Source organism: Bubalus bubalis, chromosome 6 (genome assembly GCF_019923935.1).
Source record: "Bubalus bubalis isolate 160015118507 breed Murrah chromosome 6, NDDB_SH_1, whole genome shotgun sequence".
NCBI lineage: Eukaryota > Metazoa > Chordata > Mammalia > Artiodactyla > Bovidae > Bubalus > Bubalus bubalis.
In genome coordinates this window covers 15,363,690-15,385,005 of record NC_059162.1, presented here as the reverse complement: position 1 = coordinate 15,385,005, position 21,316 = coordinate 15,363,690, and the positions used below count along the sequence as shown (strand labels likewise).

Sequence of the window (21,316 nt, the reverse complement as noted above, 5' to 3'; positions counted from 1 at the left end):
AGAGTGAAAAAGTTGGCTTAAAGCTCAACATTCAGAAAACTAAGATCATGACATCTGGTCCCATCACGTCACGGTAAATAGATGGGGAAACAGTGGAAACAGTGTCAGACTTTATTTTTCTGGGCTCCAAAATCTCTGCAGATGGTGACTGCATCCATGAAATTAAAAGATGCTTACTCCTTGGAAGGAAAGTTATGACCAACCTAGATAGCATATTGAAAAGCAGAGATATTACTTTGCCAACATAGGTCTGTCTAGTCAAGGCTATGATTTTTCCAGTGGTCATGTATGGATGTGAGAGTTGGTGAAGACAGCTGAGTGCCAAAGAATTGATGGTTTTGAACTGTGGTGTTGGAGAAGACTCTTGAGAGTCCCTTGGACTGCAAGGAGATCCAACCAGTCCATCCTAAAGGAAATCAACCCTGAATATTCATTGGAAAGACTGATGCTGAAGCTGAAGCTCTAATACTTTGGCCACCTGATGCCAAGAACCAACTCATTGGAAAAGACCCTGATGCTGGGAGGGATTCTGGGCAGGAGGAGAAGGGAATGACAGAGGATGAGATGGTTGGATGGCATCACCGACTCGATGGACATGAGTTTGGGTGAACTCCGGGAGTTGGTGATGGACAGGGAGGCCTGGCGTGCTGTGATTTATGGGGTCGCAAAGAGTTGGACACGACTGAGCACTGAACTGGACTGGCCCTTATGTTATCTTCTGTTTTATGGTTTCAGTTTTTATATAATTATCCATGGTGGGTGGGTAAGGTGTGAGGTGTGTGTGTGTGTGTGTGTGTGTGTGTATAAGATGTGTGTGTGTATAAGGGGTGTGTGTGTGTTTAAGGGGTGTGTGTGTACAGGGTGTGTGTGTGTGTGTGTCACCCATGATGTGTGTGTAAACTTATATGTGTGTATTACCCATGGTGGCTGGTAAAAAGTGTGTGTGTATGTGTAAAGGGTATGTGTGTGTAAGGAGTGTGTGTGTATAGGGTGTATGTATATGGGGGGTGTGTGTGTTACCCATAGTGGGTGGGTAAGGAGTCTGTGTGTGTGTACGGGGTGTGTATGTGTGTGTGTGTTACCCACGGTGGGTGAGTAAATGTGTGTGTGTACGTGTGTGTAGGGATAACGGTTCTGGTTTCTGCTTGAGTCTTCGCTTTGAGCACTTAAAGCACTTTATATACTTTATATCACGGTGTTATCCTAATTTAACAAATAAGGGAAGGTAGTTTCAAAGCCGTCAATTGAGGCTCAAAAGTTATATGATTTGCCCAAGTTAGACAACCAGTTAAGTAGCCATGTTGGTCCCCCTGGGGTTTTAGTAACGTGCTACTCAACTGCACAGGAAAATAATTACAATTTGAGTAGTAAAGAACGACTGTTGAGAGCCTGAGTTCAAGCAATTCCAAATCTGTTTCTCTTTCACTAGGACTCCTTGCAACCTCACCCCATCTTCCGCCCACTCTAGCCCTCTTAGCTTTAGGTCCCGGGGGGCAGCCCTTCCATTGGCTGTTGGTTACAGGGCCTCATGCTCTTACGAGGGGAAGTAGCCAATCAATGTGGCTCGTCTCCGCTCAGCCAGCCCGCGCTAGAACGCGTAATCGTTGCCCCCTCCTGTGGCATTTCGGGAATTGTAGTCTAGTGAAGCATTGCTGCCTATAGTGAAAGGAGGTCGAGAACTACTAGATCCAGCGACCCGAGCGCCGAGCGGTCCAGCTTTTAGGAGTACCCCTCCAACAATCTGGATCTGCAACCCGCTTCCAGGAACAGGTGAGAGAGGTTGAGGGCTGGGACCGGAGGCAGGGGCTAGAAACTCGGTCTTACCTCTGTAGCGCAACTTTAAGGCATAGGAGGTCCAGTCTGTTGCGTCGCTGTTCCCCCGTTTTGGGAGTTGGTGGGACCGACTGGCTGACACCGTGGATGTGCAGAAACTCCCGAACTCTGCCATGTGGTTTCCTGGAATCCCAATATAACTGCACCCTGCTTTGCTCTTCCGTTGCGAAACCGACCCACCCACCCAGTGTTGCTCCGAGGCTGTCAGCACAATCCTGGCTCTGTGAGGGTCCAGTCCCAGAGCCCCAGGGGTTCTGCTTTCACGTGTCAAAGCCTGCGCTCCCCTCTCCCTGCCTACCGAGGGAGACCTGGGTTCTAGATTTGGCGCTGCCATTCCCCGGATATCCTCCTACCTCCTAGAGCCTCAGTTTGGCCTCTATAAAAGAGGGTGATACAAAAATCCTCCCAGCCCCCGGTCCTGAGGTCCTTTACTCTGGATTCTCCAGTCTGTGCTCCAGAATTTAGAGGAAGAAAGTAAGAGTAGAGCAATTCCAGAGGCTCCCTGGTGGAGGCGTTGACGGTTCCTCAACCGGGTAAAGTTAGGTGGCTTTGAGTCCTAGCCTTCTTATTTCAAGTGTGATCAGCTGAGTCTCGGTTACCCAGCCGTACTTTTTGTTCCCTGCGTTTCTTTCTGTAAGTGCCCTCCAGCTTAGCCCAGAAGAGAGTGGGGCATTCTGGGTACAGGGGTGAAAGGTTGGAGGGTGACTTGGGGAGCTGACAGCGTGCTTCTGCCTCTGGTGCTTGCCCCTGCAGGGAGTGCTCAATGCCCCCTGCCTATGCCACCTCCCATGCTGCCCCTGTCCCGCTGGCTGAGATCTGTGGGGGTCTTCTTGCTGCCAGCCCCGTGCTGGGTGCCCCAGGACAGGTTGCTGGGTCCCCTACAGCGACCCACCCTGGGGCACGGGTGCCCAGTCCTGGGGGCCTGGCACAGTGCCCGCTGCTGGCGGCAAGCGTGGACAGAGGAGCCTCGGTGAGTTTGGCAGGGGTGAGGGGCCTTGGGGGAGGGGAGCAGCTGATTAGGTTTCTGACTTGTCCTCCCTCTTGTCAGAGCATTTTACTCCTCCCTCAGAATGAATGGAGACCAGAAATTGGACGCTTATGCCCAAGAAAGGCAGGATTTCATCCAGCACTTCTCCCAGATTGTCAAGGTGCTGACTGAGGAGGACATTGGGCACCCAGAGATAGGAGATGCCATTACCCGACTCAAGGAGGTGAGGGATTTACAACTTGAGAGGGTGAACCTTTGCAATCTCTGCACATGTGTGGGGTCTCTCTCTGGCTCTGGGGTGACTTTTGACAGGTGTCGAAACAGACTTTTATCTGAGAGACTCTGGGTCCATTCTGGAGGGGGCGGAGCCCGGGCAGGTCCAATCAATCCAGCTTTGTGATTCTGGTAGGCCAGGCATACTGCTTTGCATAGGGGTGGAGCTCCCTGGGGGTGAAGGCCTTGATCGGGGTAAGTCTTTGATTTTGTTGAGACAGGGAATTAGGTGTCCAGAAATCATAAGGGGCTACCTTGGCAGGGACCTGGGAGGAAGGGAGGAAGCAGTCTGAGGTGGGGCTGAGGGAAGGTAGTGTTCCATCAGAAACCCCTCCTCTAGGGCAGGAACTGTTTTTTGAGATACCTAAGTTGCCTTATTCTTTTGGAGTATCTAGTAATCCTTTTTGTAATGCTGTCTCATTTGTCTGAGGCAAACTAAGGAAAAGGAAGTCTGTACTGGGATGGAGATTAAAAAGGGAAGTCTTCCCAATGAACTCCATCTGGTTGACAACAGGGCAGCAGAAGGCGATTCCACTGAAGGAGGAGCCGATGGTCCCCCCAACCTGAGTGCCCTCCAAGCTGTCTTCTGGCTAACTTGGGGAGGAGGGGGCTTGTCTTAGTTAAGTGAGAGTCTTTTTATTTGCAGAGAGGCTGAACTGTGAAGGGGGGTGCAGAGGAGGTGGCTGAGAAAGGAGGAATGGGGATGGGAGAGACCTGAGCTAGCCATTCCCTTGGCACGCACAAGAGTTTCCCCCGGGTTCAAGCCCTGTCTGGGTTTGGGAGCAGATTTTAATCTCCAGTATGGAGCCTTCCAGTGTTCTGAAGAAGACAATGCAGAGAGAGCCTGGGGACTGGGGAACTTCCAGCTGTGCTCCACAACTTGGAAGAAGCCAAGAGAGTAGTAGTTCAGAGGCTGCCTGGAGGAGGGGTTGGGATTGAGGAGGATAAAGTTAGGTTCCCTGGTCGCCGGTGGGAGAAAACAAGGAAAAATCTCAGAATAGCTGCTCCACAGACCCTGATGCCTTCCTTGTCCCTCTGCTCTTTCTGCAGGTCCTGGAGTACAATGCCATCGGAGGCAAGTACAATCGGGGTTTGACGGTGGTGGTAACGTTCCGGGAGCTTGTGGAGCCTGGGAAACAAGATCCTGACAGTCTCCAGCGGGCCCTGACTGTGGGCTGGTGTGTGGAACTGGTGAGAAGGATGGGGAACAGCAGGCGAAGACGAGGTTTACTAGAGTGGGGTGCCCTGGGTGGGATGGGGTGGGACAGGAGGAATGGGCCTGAAACTCGCTTCTCGGTTGTGTTTCTGTGCCTCTCGTGTGCTGGGGCCAAACTTAGTGAATAAGGGTTAACACGTGGGGAGGCTGTTTTACCAGAAGGTACATGTTTCACCTGTACTCTGGCGGTGGGCCCGGGCCTTGGAACTGGCCGTGAAGTTGTCAGCTCTTTCTTCTGAGTAGAGGACAGCCACAAAAGTGAGATAGTTCTTCTAGAAGATTATTCTATGGCAGAGATTGAAAACTCGAAGCCTACTGGTAGTTTTTGAAAATGTTTTAAAATTAAGTTCCCTAAATCTAACAAAAGGAGAGATTTCACATGAAACCCCAGATGTCTTGTATCACATGGAAAATTGCTAGATATGGGTCCAGAGTCCCATATAGCAACAGTTGGCCAAAGTTGAAGCCTCTTCCCCAAGACTGGAGATGGACTCTCTTGTGTGGATCTGTCTGTTTTGCTCAGTCTTCCTGTCTCCAAGCTCAGTTGGTTCTTGAAGGTGTATGGTTTGCTCACCTGGCCTAAAGTCTCCATTTTAGGCTTTCCAGGGGGGACTAGGTTCTGGAGTTGGGGGGTGCTAGGCCCTGAGGAGTGGGGAGATGAGCCCAGGAGGGAAGACACTCTGGGCTTGGTGAATGACGGGTGATCCTGGCCTGTGGAGAGGAGCAGCTGGCCTGAGGGAGGGTGTGATGAGCTCAGCACTGGCCATGCTGCAGTCTTGGCGTGAGCAGATCAGGTGGAGCTATCTGTCCTGCAGGTGGTGGAATTTCCAACCTAGAGCGAGTAAGGGAGATGGGGCTATACAGTAGGGATTTGCCTCCAAGGGGGTAAAAGGATGATGGCCTCACTGAGGGTGGGGCCCCTGGTGACAGCGGTGCCCTTCTAGGGATCGGTGGTGCTGAGGAGCCCGTAGCCACAGACAGCAGGCAAGGAGTGAAGGGCAGGAGGGTAAGGGTAGAGCTGTGGGGGGCCCAGCAGCTCACCTGGTAAAATCAGTTGTTACTAACCTTAGCTGCGCTGTGGGTTCACCTGCGGTTGGGTTGGTTTGTTTGACCAAACCGTGCTGCTTGTGGGATCTTAGTTCCCTGATGAGGGATGACCCTTGGTCCCGGCAGTGAAAATGCTGTGTCCTAACCACTGGACTTCCAGGGAATTCCCATGTTTTCTTAAACGCAGCTGCACTGTGACCACTTCCCCTAAGATCCCGTTTGAGCAGTGCACCATTGTTTTGGATGATTTTTGTTATAATCTCTGCTTTTATCTTCCTTTCGCTTCTACCACATCTCCTTCAACCTCTTTTCTATTTCAGCATTTACCTCCTAAAAACAAGGACATTTGCCTATATAACCACAATAGCATTTTCACATCTGTCTTAGTCTGTTTGGGCTGCTATAACAAAATAAGGTGGTTGGATAACATCACTGATTCAATGGACATGAACTTGGGCAAACTCTGAGAGGTAGTGAGGGACAAGGAGGCCTGGTGTGCTGCAATCCACGGGGCTGCAAAGAGTTGTACACAGCCTAGCGACTGAACAACAGCAAAATACCAGTGACTGGGTAACTTATAAACAACAGAAAATTTATCTCTTACAGCTCTGAAGGTTGGGATGTCCAGATTAAGGCACCCACATGACTGGGTCTTACCAGGAGTCAGGACTTCTCTTCCTGATTCGTAGCCAGCATTTTCTTGCTGTGTCCTCAGGTGGAAGGGGCAACGGAGCGCTTGGAGGTCTCCTTCATAAGGGCACTAATCCCTTGCATCAGGCTTCCACCCTCATGATCTGAGCACCTCCCAAAGGGTCCACCTTCTAATACTGTTATCTTTGAAGTTTAGGATTTCAACATAAGAATTTTGGGGGGAAGCATTCAAATCAGAGCAACAGTCATGATAGTTAACATTGATATCATAATATTACCTAATATATTCCATATTTAAATATTCATAATTCTTCCCCAATTGTCTACTATAAGGTTTAAAAAAAAAAAAAACAAAAAACATCTAGGATCCAAGTAGAAGTGATGCATTGCATTTGTTAGTTTTTCTTCAGTCTTTAGAATACTTCCTCCATTATAACGGACTTTTTTAAAGTCTAGGCCAATTATTTGATAGAGTGGCTCACAGCCCAGTCTGATTCGTATCTAGAGGAAACAGGCAGGGAGGCATTTCGGTAAGGATGCAGGGTGGGTAATGTGGTGTGTTTCTTGCTACTTCCCACTGTAACACATACCTAGGGAGATTACTAAAAAACCCAACCCAATACTGTGGTAAAATCCCTGTAGATCTAATGTTCTCCTAATAAACAGAAAGTGCAGTTGGGGGGGGGGCAGAGGAGATTGAGGGAGGCCACGGAATGAATGCCCTTCAGAGACGATCTTGGTTGAGTGGTGCTGGTTGAAACCAGCTGGCCCTTGTAGCCACTCAGGGGAGGCAGTGGAGCTGTGGCTTCAGGGAACAATGCCACTCCACATAGACACACTGTAAATAAAATGTGTGCCCCAATGTGGAAAGCCCAGGCCCTACTCCAGGGTGACGTCAGAGGAAAAGGTGCAGATGGAGACCTCCTTCCCGAGGACTTGGCCTGGAACGACAACAGCCCTTTCGGCACTGTGCACACCCGAGCTGGTGGCTAGTGGTGGGCACTTCCTCTGAGCCGTGCAGATCCACTGGAGCACACACACAAGACATTAAAAACCATATCTTCAAGGACTTCCCGTAATACTCCAGTGGTTAGGGCTCAGCACTCCCACTGCTGAAGTGGGGCCCAGATTCAATCCCTGGTCGAGGAACTAAGATCCCACAAGCCATGCGGTGTGGCCAAAAAGAAAAAAAAAACACACCATGTCTTCACAAGCTATTTGAGGGAGCCGGAACATGTAGCCTGGCTGCTAGAAGTATTTCTGGGAGAAGTTACAGTGCTTCATTCTCTCATGTATTTCTTAGACAGACATTTATGGACCAGCACTGTGCTGGGCTTTGGGAATGGCATACAGTCAAACACCTCGTCCCTGCCTCAAGGTAGTTAGTTCACAGTCCTGCAGGGAGCCAGCATAGTCTGGTACTTTCCAGGAGGCTGGCACTCAGAAGAGGAAGCCCTTTGAGGATGTTTAAGAGCATGGGTGAAAGTTACCAGGAGTCAGACTTCAGTTCCACCCTATTAGACCCAGGCTCCTAAGTGAGCTTCCTGAGGTGCGGTTTTGTTCCTGTTTGCTGGAGTGGGTAAGCAGTGCCCGGAGAGAATGCAGGAACCAGTCTTTCTTGTTCCTGAAGTCATGTAAAGTCACGCTGCATGAAAAAGTCTTGCTTGAAACCCTCCCCGAAGTTTTTGGCCAGGGAGGAGTACAGTATATGAAGATATTTCATCATCTCCCTGATACCAGGAATTGTCTGGAGATCTGTTATGTCTCTTACTCTGAAAACAAGGGAGTTTTTTGTCCCTTTTTATAGTTGGGAAGCCTGAGCCAAAGAAGTCATACAATCTTCCAAAGTCCCACAGCCCAGATTAAAAGTCCTCAGTGAACTTGCCTGGCAGCGCAGTGGTTGGGATTCCGTGCTCTCAATGTAGGGGGCACGGGCTTGATCTCTGGTTGGAGAACTAAGATCCCGCAAGCCACACAGTGTGGCCAAAAAAAACCAGTCCTCGGCCTCATCCTGACCTACCTTCCCTGTTGAGTGATTCTTAAAAGCAGCATCTATTGCTGGTAGAAGGAACAATCATAAGGAGCCCTGGGACTCTTATTCCACTTTCCATCCTCCTAGCTCCAAGCCTTCTTCCTGGTGTCAGATGACATTATGGACTCATCCCTCACCCGACGGGGGCAGACCTGCTGGTATCAGAAGGTAAGTGGGCGGGAAGGTAGTGCGGTGGGCATGGCAACAGACCACTGGGAAAGGGTCACATGGAGCCTATGGAGGAGGTGTTACGGGTTCTTGGTATGAGTCTAGGCCAGAAGTTGATTGCTTGTTTTTCTGTGTCCCTGACAGCCAGGCATAGGTTTGGATGCCATCAATGATGCTTTCCTTCTGGAATCATCCATCTACCGCCTGTTGAGGCTGTACTGTCGGGAGCAGCCCTATTACCTGGACCTGATCGAGCTCTTCCTGCAGGTGTGGTGCAGACTAGGGCCCCCACGGTGGCCTTGGCCTCTATGGGACATTCTCGTCCAGATATGCGATGCTCACTGTCCTCTTTGGGACAGTCTTGTTTTAGGGTGATACCCAGGTTTGCCTGGAAGGGGAAGTAATTGAGGGAGGGAGTGGGGGCGGGTGGTGGCGGCGGCTTCCTTGTGTCTCTGTGATTGAAAGGAGTGGTAAAGGTCATGTGTGTGACTGTGTGGGCCTTGAGTTTGGGAGCCCTCTCTTCCTCCTCCTGTCTTTCTGACCACCCAGTTATCAACTACTGTGGGATGTAGGGCCCAAGATTTCAGAGTTCTCCAGCCCTGGAGAAAGCCCAGTTCACAGGCCATCTTCCTGCTCCTTAGAGTTCTTATCAAACTGAGATCGGACAGACCTTGGACCTCATCACAGCCCCCCAGGGCAACGTGGATCTTGGCAGATTCACAGAAAAGAGGTGAGGGACCATGGGAACCATATCTGGACAGTGAGAGGGAGGGCTGGGAGAGGGTGCATAATCCTTCTAAGGAGTTTATCTTCTCCATGCATGCAGGTATAAGTCTATTGTCAAGTACAAGACAGCTTTCTACTCCTTTTACCTTCCTGTAGCTGCTGCCATGTATATGGTGAGTGAGCCTCTTCATCCCTTGCTGCCCTGCTCATGTGGGCCTTTCAATAAGGAGGCCACGGAGCAGGCACACCCCCTCTAGGAATGGCTGAGAGATATTGAACAAGCTACTTAATCTTGCTGAGTCTGTTTCCTCAGCTATAAGATGTGGATAAAATCCCCACCCGTGGGACTAATTATAAAAAAGAACTGAGTGGTTTACATGAAAGTGGACAGCCCATCAAGGGGGAACAAGGAATTCTCCATCTGTGTACAGCAGTAGGAGTGGGGAGGAGATAATTCAGGCTGAGGGAGAAGACTAGATTCAGAGGCAATCCATGGGGTTAACTATCTATGCTGACCTTCTCCAAGTTTCCTTTCCATAGTGAAAGAATTTGGAAATGGTAAAAAGATTAGGAAGCAGGATCAGAGCGACTCAGGGACTGAGCCTTGTGAGAGAAGAGAGTCTGACAGCCTCCAGAATGAACTCACCTCTGCTGTGACTTGCAAGAAGACCCATAGCTAAAATCAGTGGGATAGGGGGTGGACCGTCAGCCAGGACTTCCTTTATCAGGGAAGCCAAGGGTGTCTGAAAGGAGAGAAGACTTGGGGGGTCTGTACTGGGGCAAGACCCTCTTCGTGGGAGGAAGCAGCCAGGAAGATGCAGGCACCTCTGGCGTATGACTTGTTAACCCCCTTTTCACTGTAGGCAGGCATTGATGGGGAGAAGGAGCATGCCCATGCCAAGAAGATCCTGCTGGAGATGGGAGAGTTCTTTCAGATTCAGGTAGGAAGGCATGGGGCGCTGGCAGAAAACAGGCTCCAGCTTTGCTCCTTCCCTGCCTTACAGCCTCTTCGTTCCTTCTCTTCTGAACCCTCTCTGCCCAGGATGATTACCTTGATCTCTTTGGGGACCCCAGCGTGACGGGTAAGATCGGCACAGACATCCAGGACAACAAGTGCAGCTGGCTGGTGGTTCAGTGTCTGCAGCGGGCCTCTCCAGAACAGCGCCAAATCCTGCAGGTGCCCTAGGCTGTGCTGTGGATCCCCTAGCTGTGGAGTAGGGGAAAGAGCAGTGGGTTTTCAATGGGGGTGATTTGACACACACATGCACGCACGCACGCCCTGGCATTTGACAGTGTCAGGAGACATTTTTTTTTTGTCATCATAACTTGGTGTGTGTGTGTGTGTGTGTGTGTGTGCCTGTGCCACTGGGATCCCTAGTGGGTAGAAGCCAGAGATGCTGCCAAATACCACACATACAGTAGCTTCCCACAAAGAACTATCTGGCAGAAATTTCAAATGGGCCACGGGTTGAGAAACCGTGGGGTAGAAGAAGCTGAGGCCGGAACCCCACTGACTGAGTGAGCATTTGGGAAGGGGGCGGCGTTGGGGGGGGGCTGGAGTTCGAGATTATAGCTACTCAGAGACCCTTGAAACTAGAGGCAGGAATGGAATGAATAAAGGGCATTGGAGAGGTTCTGGATGGGGGAGTGGAGGGACCTAGAGGTGCTGGGGGAAGGCTAATAAGTTCGTTTTCCTACCTCCGTCCCTTCAGGAGAACTATGGGCAGAAGGAGGCTGAGAAGGTGGCCCGAGTGAAGGCGCTCTACGAGGAGATGAATCTGTCGGCTGTGTATATGCAATACGAGGAAGACAGTTACAACCACATTATGGGTCTCATCGAGCAGTATGCTGCGCCCCTGCCCCCAGCCATCTTCCTTGGGTTAGCACAAAAGATCTACAAGCGGAAAAAATGACCTAGAGTCTGTGAAGGTGGGGAAGGGAGGCTTCTCAATAAATTATTGTCTAACCTGTGGTTCTTCCGTTTCTGCTTGTGCCAGCCAGGAGCGCAGCTTTGTCCAGAATGGGCAGGGTGGGGGTCAGTTGCATGAAAGCCGGAACCCCCTTGGGACTAAAAGGTCCCTTCAGTGGGACCTTAGGATGCATCAAAAGCCATTGAGCTGGGCCTGGGTGGGTGACACAGGCAAAAGCGTCAAGCGCTGGGGGCTGGGTTTGAGGCTCGCCACGCCCATGCGTGGAGGGGCGCGGCTGCGCAGCGCTGGCGGGTAGTCCCAGCGCCCCTCCCCTCCAGTCTGTGCGGGCTGGGCGGGGACCGCAGCCGCGGAGCCGGACGCGGCTCCAGACACCGGAGCGGCTGCAGGAGGACCCTGGTGAGGATGACTTGGCCTGCGGGTGTGGATGGTTGGATCGGGGCTCGCGGGGTGGGGCAAGAGAGGGGAGCAGTAAAAAATAGAGAAAGGGTGGGGTGGAGCTGCACCATAGAGACAAGTGCAGAGAGAATGGGACAGACATGCTGGTGTTCGCAGCAGGGTGAAGGTGCACCGCGGCTGTAGGCTGGAGCCCGGAGCCGCGGCCCGTGCCGGCCGGCCTGCCCGGTGGAGTTGACAGGCTGACGGTTGCTCCTGCAGCTCGATCCTTTCCCCCACGCCTGCCCCTTTCCTGCATCAACCAGCAGGACGCACGTCCCCTCACTCCATTTCAGATCATCTGGGCGGGGCCTCTCGACCCCTTCCCCTGGGAGTGAGGGGCAGGGCCAGATTGCAGCAGAGAGGACCCAGGGTCCCTTCTGGGCCCCATTCTTTTACAAGCCTCCGCACCTCCAAGGAGATTGAGGGCGCAGCCGCATTCTCTGACCCTCCCCGCCCCATTCTCGGGGGTGGGGGTTACATTCGACTCCACCTGCAAACACTGCAGCAGCGGAAACTAATAGCTAGTCGATGTCTATTTGCATCTCATTTAAATATTGTCCAAGGGGCCGTTCCACGCCTGCCCCAGCACCTAAGTCACCTTGGTGTCCTTCCCGCGGCCCGCACCCTCGCTGGCTGGGTTTCACTATCCTTCTCTTCTAGGGCTGCATCTGCGGTTGCCAGGCAGGTGGATTTGAGAGGCCTGATCCTCCTCATTCTCTAGAGGCCATCCCGTCGCCGCCGGCACCATGCTGTCCCCTCAGAGGGCCTTACTCTGCAACCTCAACCACATCCACCTCCAGCATGTCTCTCTAGGCCTGCATTTGTCCCGCCGTCCAGAGCTCCGGGAGGGGCCCTTGAGCACATCCCCTCCCCCAGGGGACACCGGGGGCAAGGAGAACCGGGGCCCCTGCAGTGGAACCTTGGTGGACGCCAATTCCAACAGCCCAGCCGTGCCCTGCCGATGTTGCCAGGAGCATGGGGCAGGCCTAGAAAACCAGCAGGACCTAGCACAGGAGGAGGAGGGGGCTGCCTCTCCCTCAGACCCGGGCTGTTCCTCCTCTCTCAGCTCCTGCTCAGATCTTAGCCCGGATGAGTCCCCCATCTCAGTCTACTCCAGGGACCTCCCTGGCAACGAGGATGTTCACCCTCAGCCCAGCATCCTTCCCCTGGAGCAAGGCTCGCCCCTGGCTTCCGCAGGCCCAGACACCTGCTCCCCAGACAGCTTTTGTTGCTCTCCGGATTCCTGCTCTGAAGCTTCCTCTCCATCCGGTCCAGGCCTGGACTCCAATTGTAATGCCCTGACCACTGGCCAGGACCTCCCTTCCCCAGGGCTAGAGGAAGAGGAGGAGGCCGAGGAGCAGGACCTCCCTACCTCTGACCTCCCAGAGGCTGATGATGAGAAAATCGATGCTGGGAAAACCGAACCCAGTTGGAAAATAAACCCCATTTGGAAAATTGACAAAGAGACAACTGATGCTAGCTGGAAAATCACTGAGAACAATAACTCGGGTTGGAAAGTCAATGGGAATACTATTGAATGTTGGAAAACTGAACCTGGAAAATTCGACTCCAGTTGGAAAACCAATACAGGAATAACTGATTCTGGTTCGAAAACTGATGCAGGGAAAATTGATGGGGGATGGAGAAGTGACGTCAGCGAGGAGCCGGTGCCCCATCGGACAATCACGTCCTTCCACGAGCTGGCCCAGAAGCGCAAGCGGGGCCCAGGGCTGCCCCTCGTGCCGCAGGCCAAGAAAGACCGCAGTGACTGGCTCATCGTCTTCTCTCCGGACACCGAGCTGCCCCCCACAGGGTCGCTCGGCAGCTCCCAGGCGCCTCCCCGGGAAGTCACCACCTTCAAGGAACTCAGGTCCCGGAGCCGGGCTCCGCCCCCGCCAGTCCCGCCCCGAGACCCCCCAGCTGGCTGGGCCTTGGTCCCACCTCGGCCCCCACCGCCACCCGTCCCTCCCCGGAGGAAGAAGAACCGACCAGGGCTGCAGCCCATAGCAGAGGGGCAGCCCGAGGAGGGCAGGGCGGGCAGCCCAGCTGCTGGTGAGGAGGCCCCAGCTTCAAAGGAGCCGGAGCAGCCAAGTCCTCAGGCTGGCACTGAAGGTAAGTGGCCATAGGAGGTGGCGAGAGGAGGGCTGGCCTTTGGCCTCCCTACACCTCCAAAGCTTCCGACCCGACCCCCTGTCTCCCCTCCATTCTGTGTGACCCATCCCACCCATCCTTCCCGTCCCCTGCTACCGGGAGCGCTCCGGGAAAGGGAAACTGGGTGGGTCCTTGGGTTACGGGGACTAACTCTTTGCTCCCTCTTTCTCCCGCCCCTCCTTGCCTGGCTGCCCATCCCGCTGGCCTCCTACCCCTCCGCATCTACCCCGCCAATCCCGCCTGCAGCCGGTCCCCTCCTGCTCCCTCGGCCCCTGGTTTTTCGGTTCTCGGCTGACGGGCGCCCCCTGTTGCAGGGTGGGAGCGCGGCCGCAGCTGGGTCTCTGCTCCTGGCGCCTCTGGCTAGCTGGCCAGGCGCTGGGCTGCGGCTCCTGGGGGCACCGAGTACCCCGGAGGAGCAGCTGCTGCCCGTCCGCCTGTCCCCGGTGGGGGCCTATTCGCCTCCGGCTAGGGGGGACCTTCCCTGCCTGGCCAGCCCTGAGCTGGCACTGCTGCTGTCCCCGCTCTTTCCCAGAAGTAGCACCTTCCCCCCCGTGGCTTCCCCACCCTGCCAGGTACCCGCCCCCCCGCTGCCACGGCCACCTCGTCCGCCGAAGGCCCCTCGCTGGACCAGGAGCCCACCGCCTCCGCCCAGGCTACGTAAGACGGATGGGGGCCAGCCCCGCGGGCCACGCCTCAGGCGGGGCTGCCCCGCCCACTCCAAAGCCCCACCCATCCTCGGCCAGACCTTTGCTTTAGTTTTTTCCCGGGTTACCCGGCTGGGTCCAGCCCTTCGACCTGGGCGATTCCAAGATCGTTGGTCCTGGGGAGTCTGGTCTTGCTAACTCCCCGTGCTGGGCGAAGTTTGCTGCTTTCCCAGCTGCGTGGCCGGGACATAGTGGATATAGGCTTAGCCAGCTTCCACTCACAGCTTAAGGGGGTCCCAGCAAGGCCATTGTTAAGGACCTTGGGTCACACCCTCTGTGGAATTCCCTGGCCAGTGCAGTTCGAGCCTGACCCCCACCTTGTACGGGAAGGGTGAAGGGTGAAGTTCGCTCAGCTCACTGGCCGAAGGGGGTTCTAGTCACTCCTTCCCCCTGGGGCCAGCCCTAGTGGGCTGCAGCGAGGGGCCCTCCGCCTAGCTGGCGCAGGACCCAGGTTTCCCCTTTCCGGCGCCTTCCAGCCTCCCAATCCTTGGGTCTGCTCTCCCTCCGTCTCTCCTCCCATTCCCGTCTGTCTGTCTTTCCATTGGTCCAGGCTCCCCACGTGCTCCCTGGTCCCCGGGGACCTGACGTCCCCCCTCCCCCTCCACCCCACCGCCCGCCAGGGGGTGGGGGGGGAGTGGCGGGCACAAGGCTGCCCCTCCCTTCCCTGCCCTGTCATCTCCCGCCTTTCAGGGCCCAGCCTGGCAGGCGGGAGGGAGGTGAGCACGGCTGCCCCACGCTGAGACTTCCGGGATCGAGGAGTGGGAGCTGGGCCGTGAGGAAGGGAAATGGGAACCGAGAAGTGGGGAGCAGGACGGCAGTGCTGAGATACGTGCAGGCTTTCACTCCGGGTGCTGCCCTGTGCTCCCTGCAGCCCTAGGCTCCTTTTCCCAAGACTTCAGGGGCTGGGGTGTCTAGACCCATAGGATATGACCCTTGCGAAAGCCTGGAGTCCTTGGGGGTGACCCCTGGTAAGTGTCAGTGCGTTCTTCTTCCCTTATCCCAGTCCGTAGTTCCTGGTCGTTCGCCGGCGTCCCCGGGGCCCAGCGACTGTGGATGGCAGAAGCCCAGAGTGGGACTGGCCAGCTGCAGGAGCAGAAAAAAGGTAGGATACCCTGACTTTTGACCCTTGGTTTGGAAATCAACTTCCCCTCACTTAGGCCCTCCTCCCTCGGAGTTTGCCTGGGGAGAGACAAAGGGCTTTGACGCTTCTTCTCTTTCCTGGCCCCCCTCCTAGGTCTCCTGATAGCTGTTAGTGCTTCAGTGGATAAAATCATCTCGCACTTTGGGGCAGCCCGGAACTTGGTTCAGAAGGTGAAGGTGCCTGTAGGGAGGGTGTTGAGGGGTGAGGAGGGGCATGTAGCTCTGAGGGAACAGGGGAAGGCTGGAGGTATCCCTGGACCCATGCCCATTGCGCCGCCTCCAGGCCCAGTTGGGGGATAGCCGTCTGAGCCCAGACGTGGGGCACCTGGTGCTGACCACCCTCTGTCCGGCCCTCCATGCCCTGGTGGCCGACGGGCTGAAGCCTTTCCGGAAAGACCTCATCACTGGGCAGCGGCGGAGCAGCCCCTGGAGTGTGGTGGAGGCATCTGTGAAGCCAGGTGAAGGGGGCGAGTGTGGGACTGGGCAGAGGGCAGGGCTGGGGTCTGGCTGACAGTGCCCTGTGTCCTCAGGCTCCAGCACTCGTTCCCTCGGTACCCTGTATAGCCAGGTCAGCCGTCTGGCCCCGCTGAGAAGCAGCCGTAGCCGCTTCCACGCCTTTATCCTGGGCCTCCTCAAGTGAGTGGCCTTCTTTCTGGTGTCCCTCCCACAGCCTGGGGACTGCAGGGGTGTCCTGGGTGGGATATATGGTGGTTGCCCCATGTCCCCAGAGAAGGCCTTCCCTGTCCTGGTCTTATTTCCCATCCTCCACCCACAGGGGGCTGGTGTCCTGATTTCTATTCCCTCCTCTCTCCCCCAGCACTAAGCAGTTGGAGCTGTGGTTTTCCAGTCTCCAGGAAGATGCAGGTCAGAGGCTCAAATGGGCTTTGAGAGGATGGGCTTGCTAGACTAGGGGGAGTAGGAAAAGGGATCTCTTCTGATGGTTCCCCTGATGCCAGAATGCTCTCGATCCAGATCTCCAATCTTACTACTCTTCTGTTTGGAACTCTTTTTGAAAAATTAATTTATTATTTATTTGGTTGCATTGGGTGTTCATCGCTTTGTGTGGCTTTCTCTAGTTACAGCTAGTGTGGGCTATGCTTCATTGCTGTGAGCGCGCTTCTCATTGTGGTGGCTTCTCTTGTTGCAGAGCGCAGGCTCTAGGGTGCTTGGGTTTTCGTAGTTGCGGCACATGGGTTTATCTACTTTGCGGCACATGGAATCTTCCCAGACCAGGGATTGAACCTGTGTACCCTACATTGGCAGGTGGATTCTTATCCACTGCACCACCAGGAATGTCCTGCTTAGAACTCTTTTAAGGAGTCTTATTAATAGGAGGAATGCCCCTAATCCTCACTCTAACCTGCAAAGACTTGGTTATCTGGCCTTTGCCTTCAGGTCTGGGGCTTTCCCTGGTCGACAGTCTCCTTTTCAGTTCTTTCTGCCCCAGGGCCCTACTTTTGCTGTGCCTCCTTCTCCAGTAGGGCTTCCTGCTCCTCCTGCCTCCTCATGAACTTTCATTCATCCTTTGGGTCCTTCTTCAGTGTGAGGCTCCACCCCCATTCCCTACCCCACCTACCCATTTTGCTCCCATGGCCCTCAAGTCCTCCTTTTTGTTACTTATATACTTGCTACTGGGCATCCCAAGTGGCACTAGTGGTAAAGAATCTGCCTGCCAATGCAGGAGACCCAGGAGATGAAGGTTCGATCCCTGGGTTGGGAAGATCCCCTGGAGGAGGGGACAGCAATCCACTCCAGTATTCTTGCCTGGAGAATCATGGACAGAGGAGCCTGGTGGGCTATGGTCCATGGAGTTGCAAAGGGGCACGACTGAATCGATGCAGCATGCTTGCATACTTGTTCCCACACCCCTCTCTGGGTGGTGGTTCCACAGCAGGGATGTGGCAGCCCTGTATCCTGCCGAGTCCCCCTCTCTCTGCCTCAGTGCCCAGTGTAGAGCGAGGCCCAGGAGGGTGTTTGTTGATTGGCCAGCTGAAGCCCTTGGAGAGGCCCAGAGCAGGGGCTGATGGTAGCCTGCTCTTTCCCAGGCCTGCTGTCCCTCCTGTACCTGCCCACTGGCTTCTTCTCCCTGGCCCGGGCTGGCTGCCCCTCCTTGTCCACGGAGCTGCTGCTCCTGCTGCAGCCACTGTCGGTGCTCACCTTCCACCTGGACCTGCTCTTTGAACACCACCACCACCTGCCCCTGGGGCCGCCGCAGGCCCCACCCCCCCCAGGCTCGCCTCCAGCCCTGCAGCAGACTGTGCAAGCCGTGCTGCACTGGGGGGGTCGGCTGGCCCAGAGCCTCCGGGGGGCTTCTGGGGAGGCCCCTCCGGGCCCTTCTGCCCCCTCAAGCTCTCCCAGCCCCTGCAGCTGGTGGGAGCAGCTGACCCAGGCCTCCCGGGTCTATGCGTCTGGCAGCGCCGAGGGCTTGCCTCTTCCCCGGTGGGGGTCCAGGCGCACCCAGACTGCAGCTGAGGCCGCACCTGAGAGGTCCCTGCACACAGAGGAAGCAGTACCAGGCAGAGGCGTATGGCTGGGGAGACTGTTTGGAGTGCCTGGGGGCCTCCCAGAAACTGAGAGCGGAGCCCCAAAGTCCAGGTAATGGGGTCCCTGGCCCCCTCCATGACCTCTGACCCCCTCTCAGAGCCCTCAGTTAGCCCAATTTGTTTGTTTTTGGTGCGCTGGGTGCTGGCAGGATCCCGACCAGGGATTGCGCTCAGGCCCTGGCAGTGAAAGCAGAGTCCTAACCTTTGGACCACCAGGGAACTCCCTCAGTCACTCTTAATTTGAAACTTGGAAGGGATTCTTTAGGTCTGAGGTTAACAGCCTGGCTTTTCTACAAGCCATGATGGTTATATTCTTAAGTCATGAACTTTTAACAGTTATTAAATACCTGCATGATATTGTCCACTTTTCCTCTTGGCTCTCAAAGCCAAAAATACTTTCTGGCTCTTTAGAAAAAAAGGAAATATTTGCGGACTCCTGCTCCAGGGTTTGACCATTGGTGGCTCCTTAATGGCTTCAGGTACTCTTTAGTGACCCTCTGGAGCTAAGCCTGCTGGTTCTGTAGGTCCCTTTGTGGCTTTTGGTGTGGTAGACCTCCATTGTCACCTCCCTAATCACCTTAAAGGCAACTGTGTCCCATGACTGCCACTCTGCCCTCAGCAGTGACCAACTCCTGACCTCTTGAACCGCAGTTGGGTCCCTCAGCCTCTCCCTCCCTCCAAGGTCCCAGATTCTTGGTGGTTTTTCTGGAGGTGGCATGACTTCTGTGACCCTGCGTCCTTTCCTCCAGGAGACCATCCAGCTGGTTGCCGCCGACAGTGAGTGTGTTGGCTCTGGTGAAGCGGGCGGCGCCTCCTGAGGCTCCCTCGTCTCCTAAGGAGCTTGAGGTCTCAGAACCCAGCACGGCGCAGACCCACAGGTAAGGAGGGTCAGGGGGAAAGCACTGGCGTGCATGTGTTATGTTAGATGTGTGGGTTTTTCTGACTTCACGTGGATGGGAGGTGATGTAAAGTCAGACAGTGCTTGGTTTGCATTGCATCTTTGCTGTTTATTATTAGTGTGATACTAGTTTCTCTGAACCTTTAGTTTCTTTTTCTGTAAACAGAGGATACTTTATATTTTTTTAATGGTTGTTCTGAAGACTAAACGTGATTTTATAAAAGTATTAGGCACATAGAAGATGCCCAGTTACTGGCCAATTTTATTACTGTATGAGTGTACGATGAATGCGTGTGTGTCCACTGGGGGACTGGGCTTCCCTTTAGTGGGGCCTTCTAATTTGGCACCAGGGGCTGTGTCATCTTTAGGGTCTGGCTTCTTTTAGGTTCTCAATCTGTTGAATTTGGCTTATTTTTGGGGGGGGGTGCTGTTTTGGGTCTTCGTTGCTGCTCGGGCTCCTCTCTAGTTGTGGCGCACAGGCTTCTCAATGCTCTGGCTTCTCTTGTTGTGGAGCAGGGCTCTAGGAGGCAACAGCCTCAGTAGTTGTTGACTCTTGGGCTCTAGAGCACAGGCTCAATAGTTGTGGTGCATGGGCTTAGCTGCTCTGTGGCATGAGGGATCTTCCTGGATCAGGGATGGAATGCATCAGGGGTGCATTGGCAGGTGGACTCTTTACCACTGAGTCATCAGGGAAACCCCTGAATCAGGTTTCTTGATTTTCCATTCAAGTACTTTTCAAGTACATACTATGTGCTTAACATTATACTGGAGGAGGGAATCTCTGCCCTCAAGGAGCTTGTAGTCTAGTGGGGATACCAGTTAATAAATCAGCACTTACAATTCTGTGTGCTAAACACTCTGGGAAAGGAAGATAGTCCTTTGGAGCCATACAGACAGGGCTTCTTCCCCAGGTCTGGGGACTCAGAGAAGCCTAGTGATGGTGTGGGCTATGCATCTTGCAGAAGGAATAGGATGCAAAGGTGGAGAAGTCAAAGTGTGGTAAGTGAGGAACTATGAGTACATGGCTGGAGTGGAGGATCCTGGCGGTGGTGATGGGGAGGTTAGAGGTGTCAGTAGACCAGTGAAGGAAGCTGGGTATCACTCCGAGGCAGTGGGAGCCATTGAAGGGTCTTAAGCCCAGGGATGATAAGTTTTAGAAGGACCTCTATTGCTGTGTGGAGAATGGAGAGGGTGGTCAGGATTCAGGCAGACCAGTTAGATTATATGCCAGTGGTCCAGAGAGTATAGAGGCCTAAACTAAGATGATGGGAGTGAAGCTGAAGATAAATGGAGTGGTGGGAGAAACCAACATCAAACAGGTTTTGGTGACTGATTGGGTGTAGAGACTGAGATCCCTTGTTTTTTACCAGGAATAACTGTATAGGTGATGCCATTTACCACTATAGGGGACCTAAAAGGAGGGACCAGTTTGGAGGGTTAAGATGAGTTAGTTTGCATATGTTGAACATGAAGCACCAGAGAAGTACAAATTACATTAAATAAGGAGCTAAAGAGTGGGTCTGGAGCTTAGGAGAGGGCTGGGGCCCCGAACAACTCAACATGTTGAAGAGACGTGGTCCCCATGAGCCCAACTGATGTTTACTGAGCTGAACCAACAGGGACATACATCCCGCGGAGGGGGGGAGGTGAGGCTGGCGACAAGCACCCCCACCTCACTTCATCCCAGCATCTCCCTCTGGCTCCTCACAGGGCAGTCCGGGCTCTCTGTGACCACACTGCTGCAGGACCTGACCAGCTGAGCTTCCAGCGAGGGGAAGTGCTGCGTGTCATCGCCACTGTGGATGAGGACTGGCTCCGCTGTGGGAGGGATGGAGCGGAGGGGCTGGTACCTGTGGGGTATACCTCCCTGGTTCTCTAGGCCTAGCACCTTTTCCTTTCCTGCACCTCTCTCTCCCTTCTGTCACCTGGGAATGGAATGGCCTGTGAATACTCACCCATGTATACTGACTGTCCCTAAAGTATCTTCCCTGTCTGCAAAATGACACTTTCCTCCCGTAGCCATTTCTGCTAATATCTAAAATAAACTTTTTTCCTTCCCTCCCATACCCATCTATAAGGTGAAATCTGCTCTTCGAAAATATATAAAAATGAATTTCCCTCCATGCCATCTCTTTCCTCTTTCCAATCTGTATTCTGCAAAATGGAAATCTAGCCCCCCTCTATCTTCTTCCTCCATAAATGGACTGCACCTCTATATACACCTCAGTTCCCAAGACTTGAAGGGCCTCTCTAGTCTTCTTCCTGTGTATGGAACCTTCCCCCACCCCACCCATCCCACGTTGCCTGTATTTATGATGTACTCATGCTGGACTAGGTGCTGAAGTCTGGACACCCCTGGTGGGTGGGCCTGTGGGGTCAGTCTGTCTCCTTCCTCCTTTGTCCCAATAAAGAGTGGGAGTTGAATGTGTCGTCACTGTGGGTTTCAGGACATAGGCTATGGGGGAGGGGCGGGAGGCTGTGTCGTGGGGAGCCCAAGGGAGATGCTGCCTTCCTAGCTGGGTCTAGTTCTGTTCCTTGAAAGGTAGCCCGATTGGTGCCTGACTCACTGACGTGCATCTC

At 54.1% G+C, this 21,316-nt stretch overlaps 2 protein-coding genes and 1 long non-coding RNA gene across 11 annotated transcripts; 2 read left to right on the top strand and 1 right to left on the bottom strand.

Annotated features, from left to right (window-relative positions):
* The first annotated feature begins 1,631 nt into the window (after positions 1-1,631).
* FDPS (farnesyl diphosphate synthase) lies at positions 1,632-10,906 on the top strand. Of its 3 annotated transcripts, none has more exons than XM_006060867.4 (10): positions 1,632-1,770; positions 2,903-3,044; positions 4,145-4,285; positions 8,128-8,208; positions 8,353-8,475; positions 8,850-8,938; positions 9,035-9,107; positions 9,798-9,875; positions 9,977-10,111; positions 10,647-10,906. In XM_006060867.4, exons 2-10 carry the CDS (start codon positions 2,904-2,906, stop codon positions 10,845-10,847), a joined length of 1,062 nt encoding a protein of 353 aa, XP_006060929.2. In that variant the 5' UTR covers positions 1,632-1,770; position 2,903; the 3' UTR covers positions 10,848-10,906. The 3 variants fall into 3 exon arrangements, with proteins under 3 accessions (XP_006060929.2, XP_025145181.1, XP_006060928.2); XM_025289396.3 differs by having other exon boundaries at positions 2,882-3,044; XM_006060866.4 differs by lacking the exon at positions 1,632-1,770 and adding an exon at positions 2,508-2,803 and having other exon boundaries at positions 2,882-3,044.
* Positions 4,581-14,323, bottom strand: LOC123333972. 2 transcript variants are annotated; one of them, XR_006551617.2, is made up of 2 exons: positions 14,197-14,323; positions 4,581-11,057 (listed from the first exon to the last, which is right to left on the bottom strand). It is a non-coding gene; the product is annotated as an uncharacterized LOC123333972 (long non-coding RNA). The 2 variants fall into 2 exon arrangements; XR_006551616.2 differs by having other exon boundaries at positions 14,052-14,244.
* On the top strand, positions 11,125-21,160 carry RUSC1 (RUN and SH3 domain containing 1). Of its 6 annotated transcripts, none has more exons than XM_006060863.4 (11): positions 11,125-11,261; positions 11,961-13,412; positions 13,698-14,108; positions 15,159-15,257; positions 15,390-15,466; positions 15,579-15,753; positions 15,826-15,931; positions 16,113-16,159; positions 17,341-17,890; positions 18,588-18,716; positions 20,447-21,160. In XM_006060863.4, the coding sequence occupies exons 2-11, from the start codon at positions 12,047-12,049 to the stop codon at positions 20,613-20,615; spliced, it is 3,129 nt and encodes a 1,042-aa protein (XP_006060925.1). In that variant the 5' UTR covers positions 11,125-11,261; positions 11,961-12,046; the 3' UTR covers positions 20,616-21,160. The 6 variants fall into 6 exon arrangements, with proteins under 6 accessions (XP_006060925.1, XP_025145175.1, XP_044800203.1 ...); XM_025289390.3 differs by having other exon boundaries at positions 15,390-15,472; XM_044944268.1 differs by lacking the exon at positions 20,447-21,160 and adding an exon at positions 19,648-20,336 and having other exon boundaries at positions 15,390-15,472.
* The last annotated feature ends 156 nt before the right edge of the window (positions 21,161-21,316 follow it).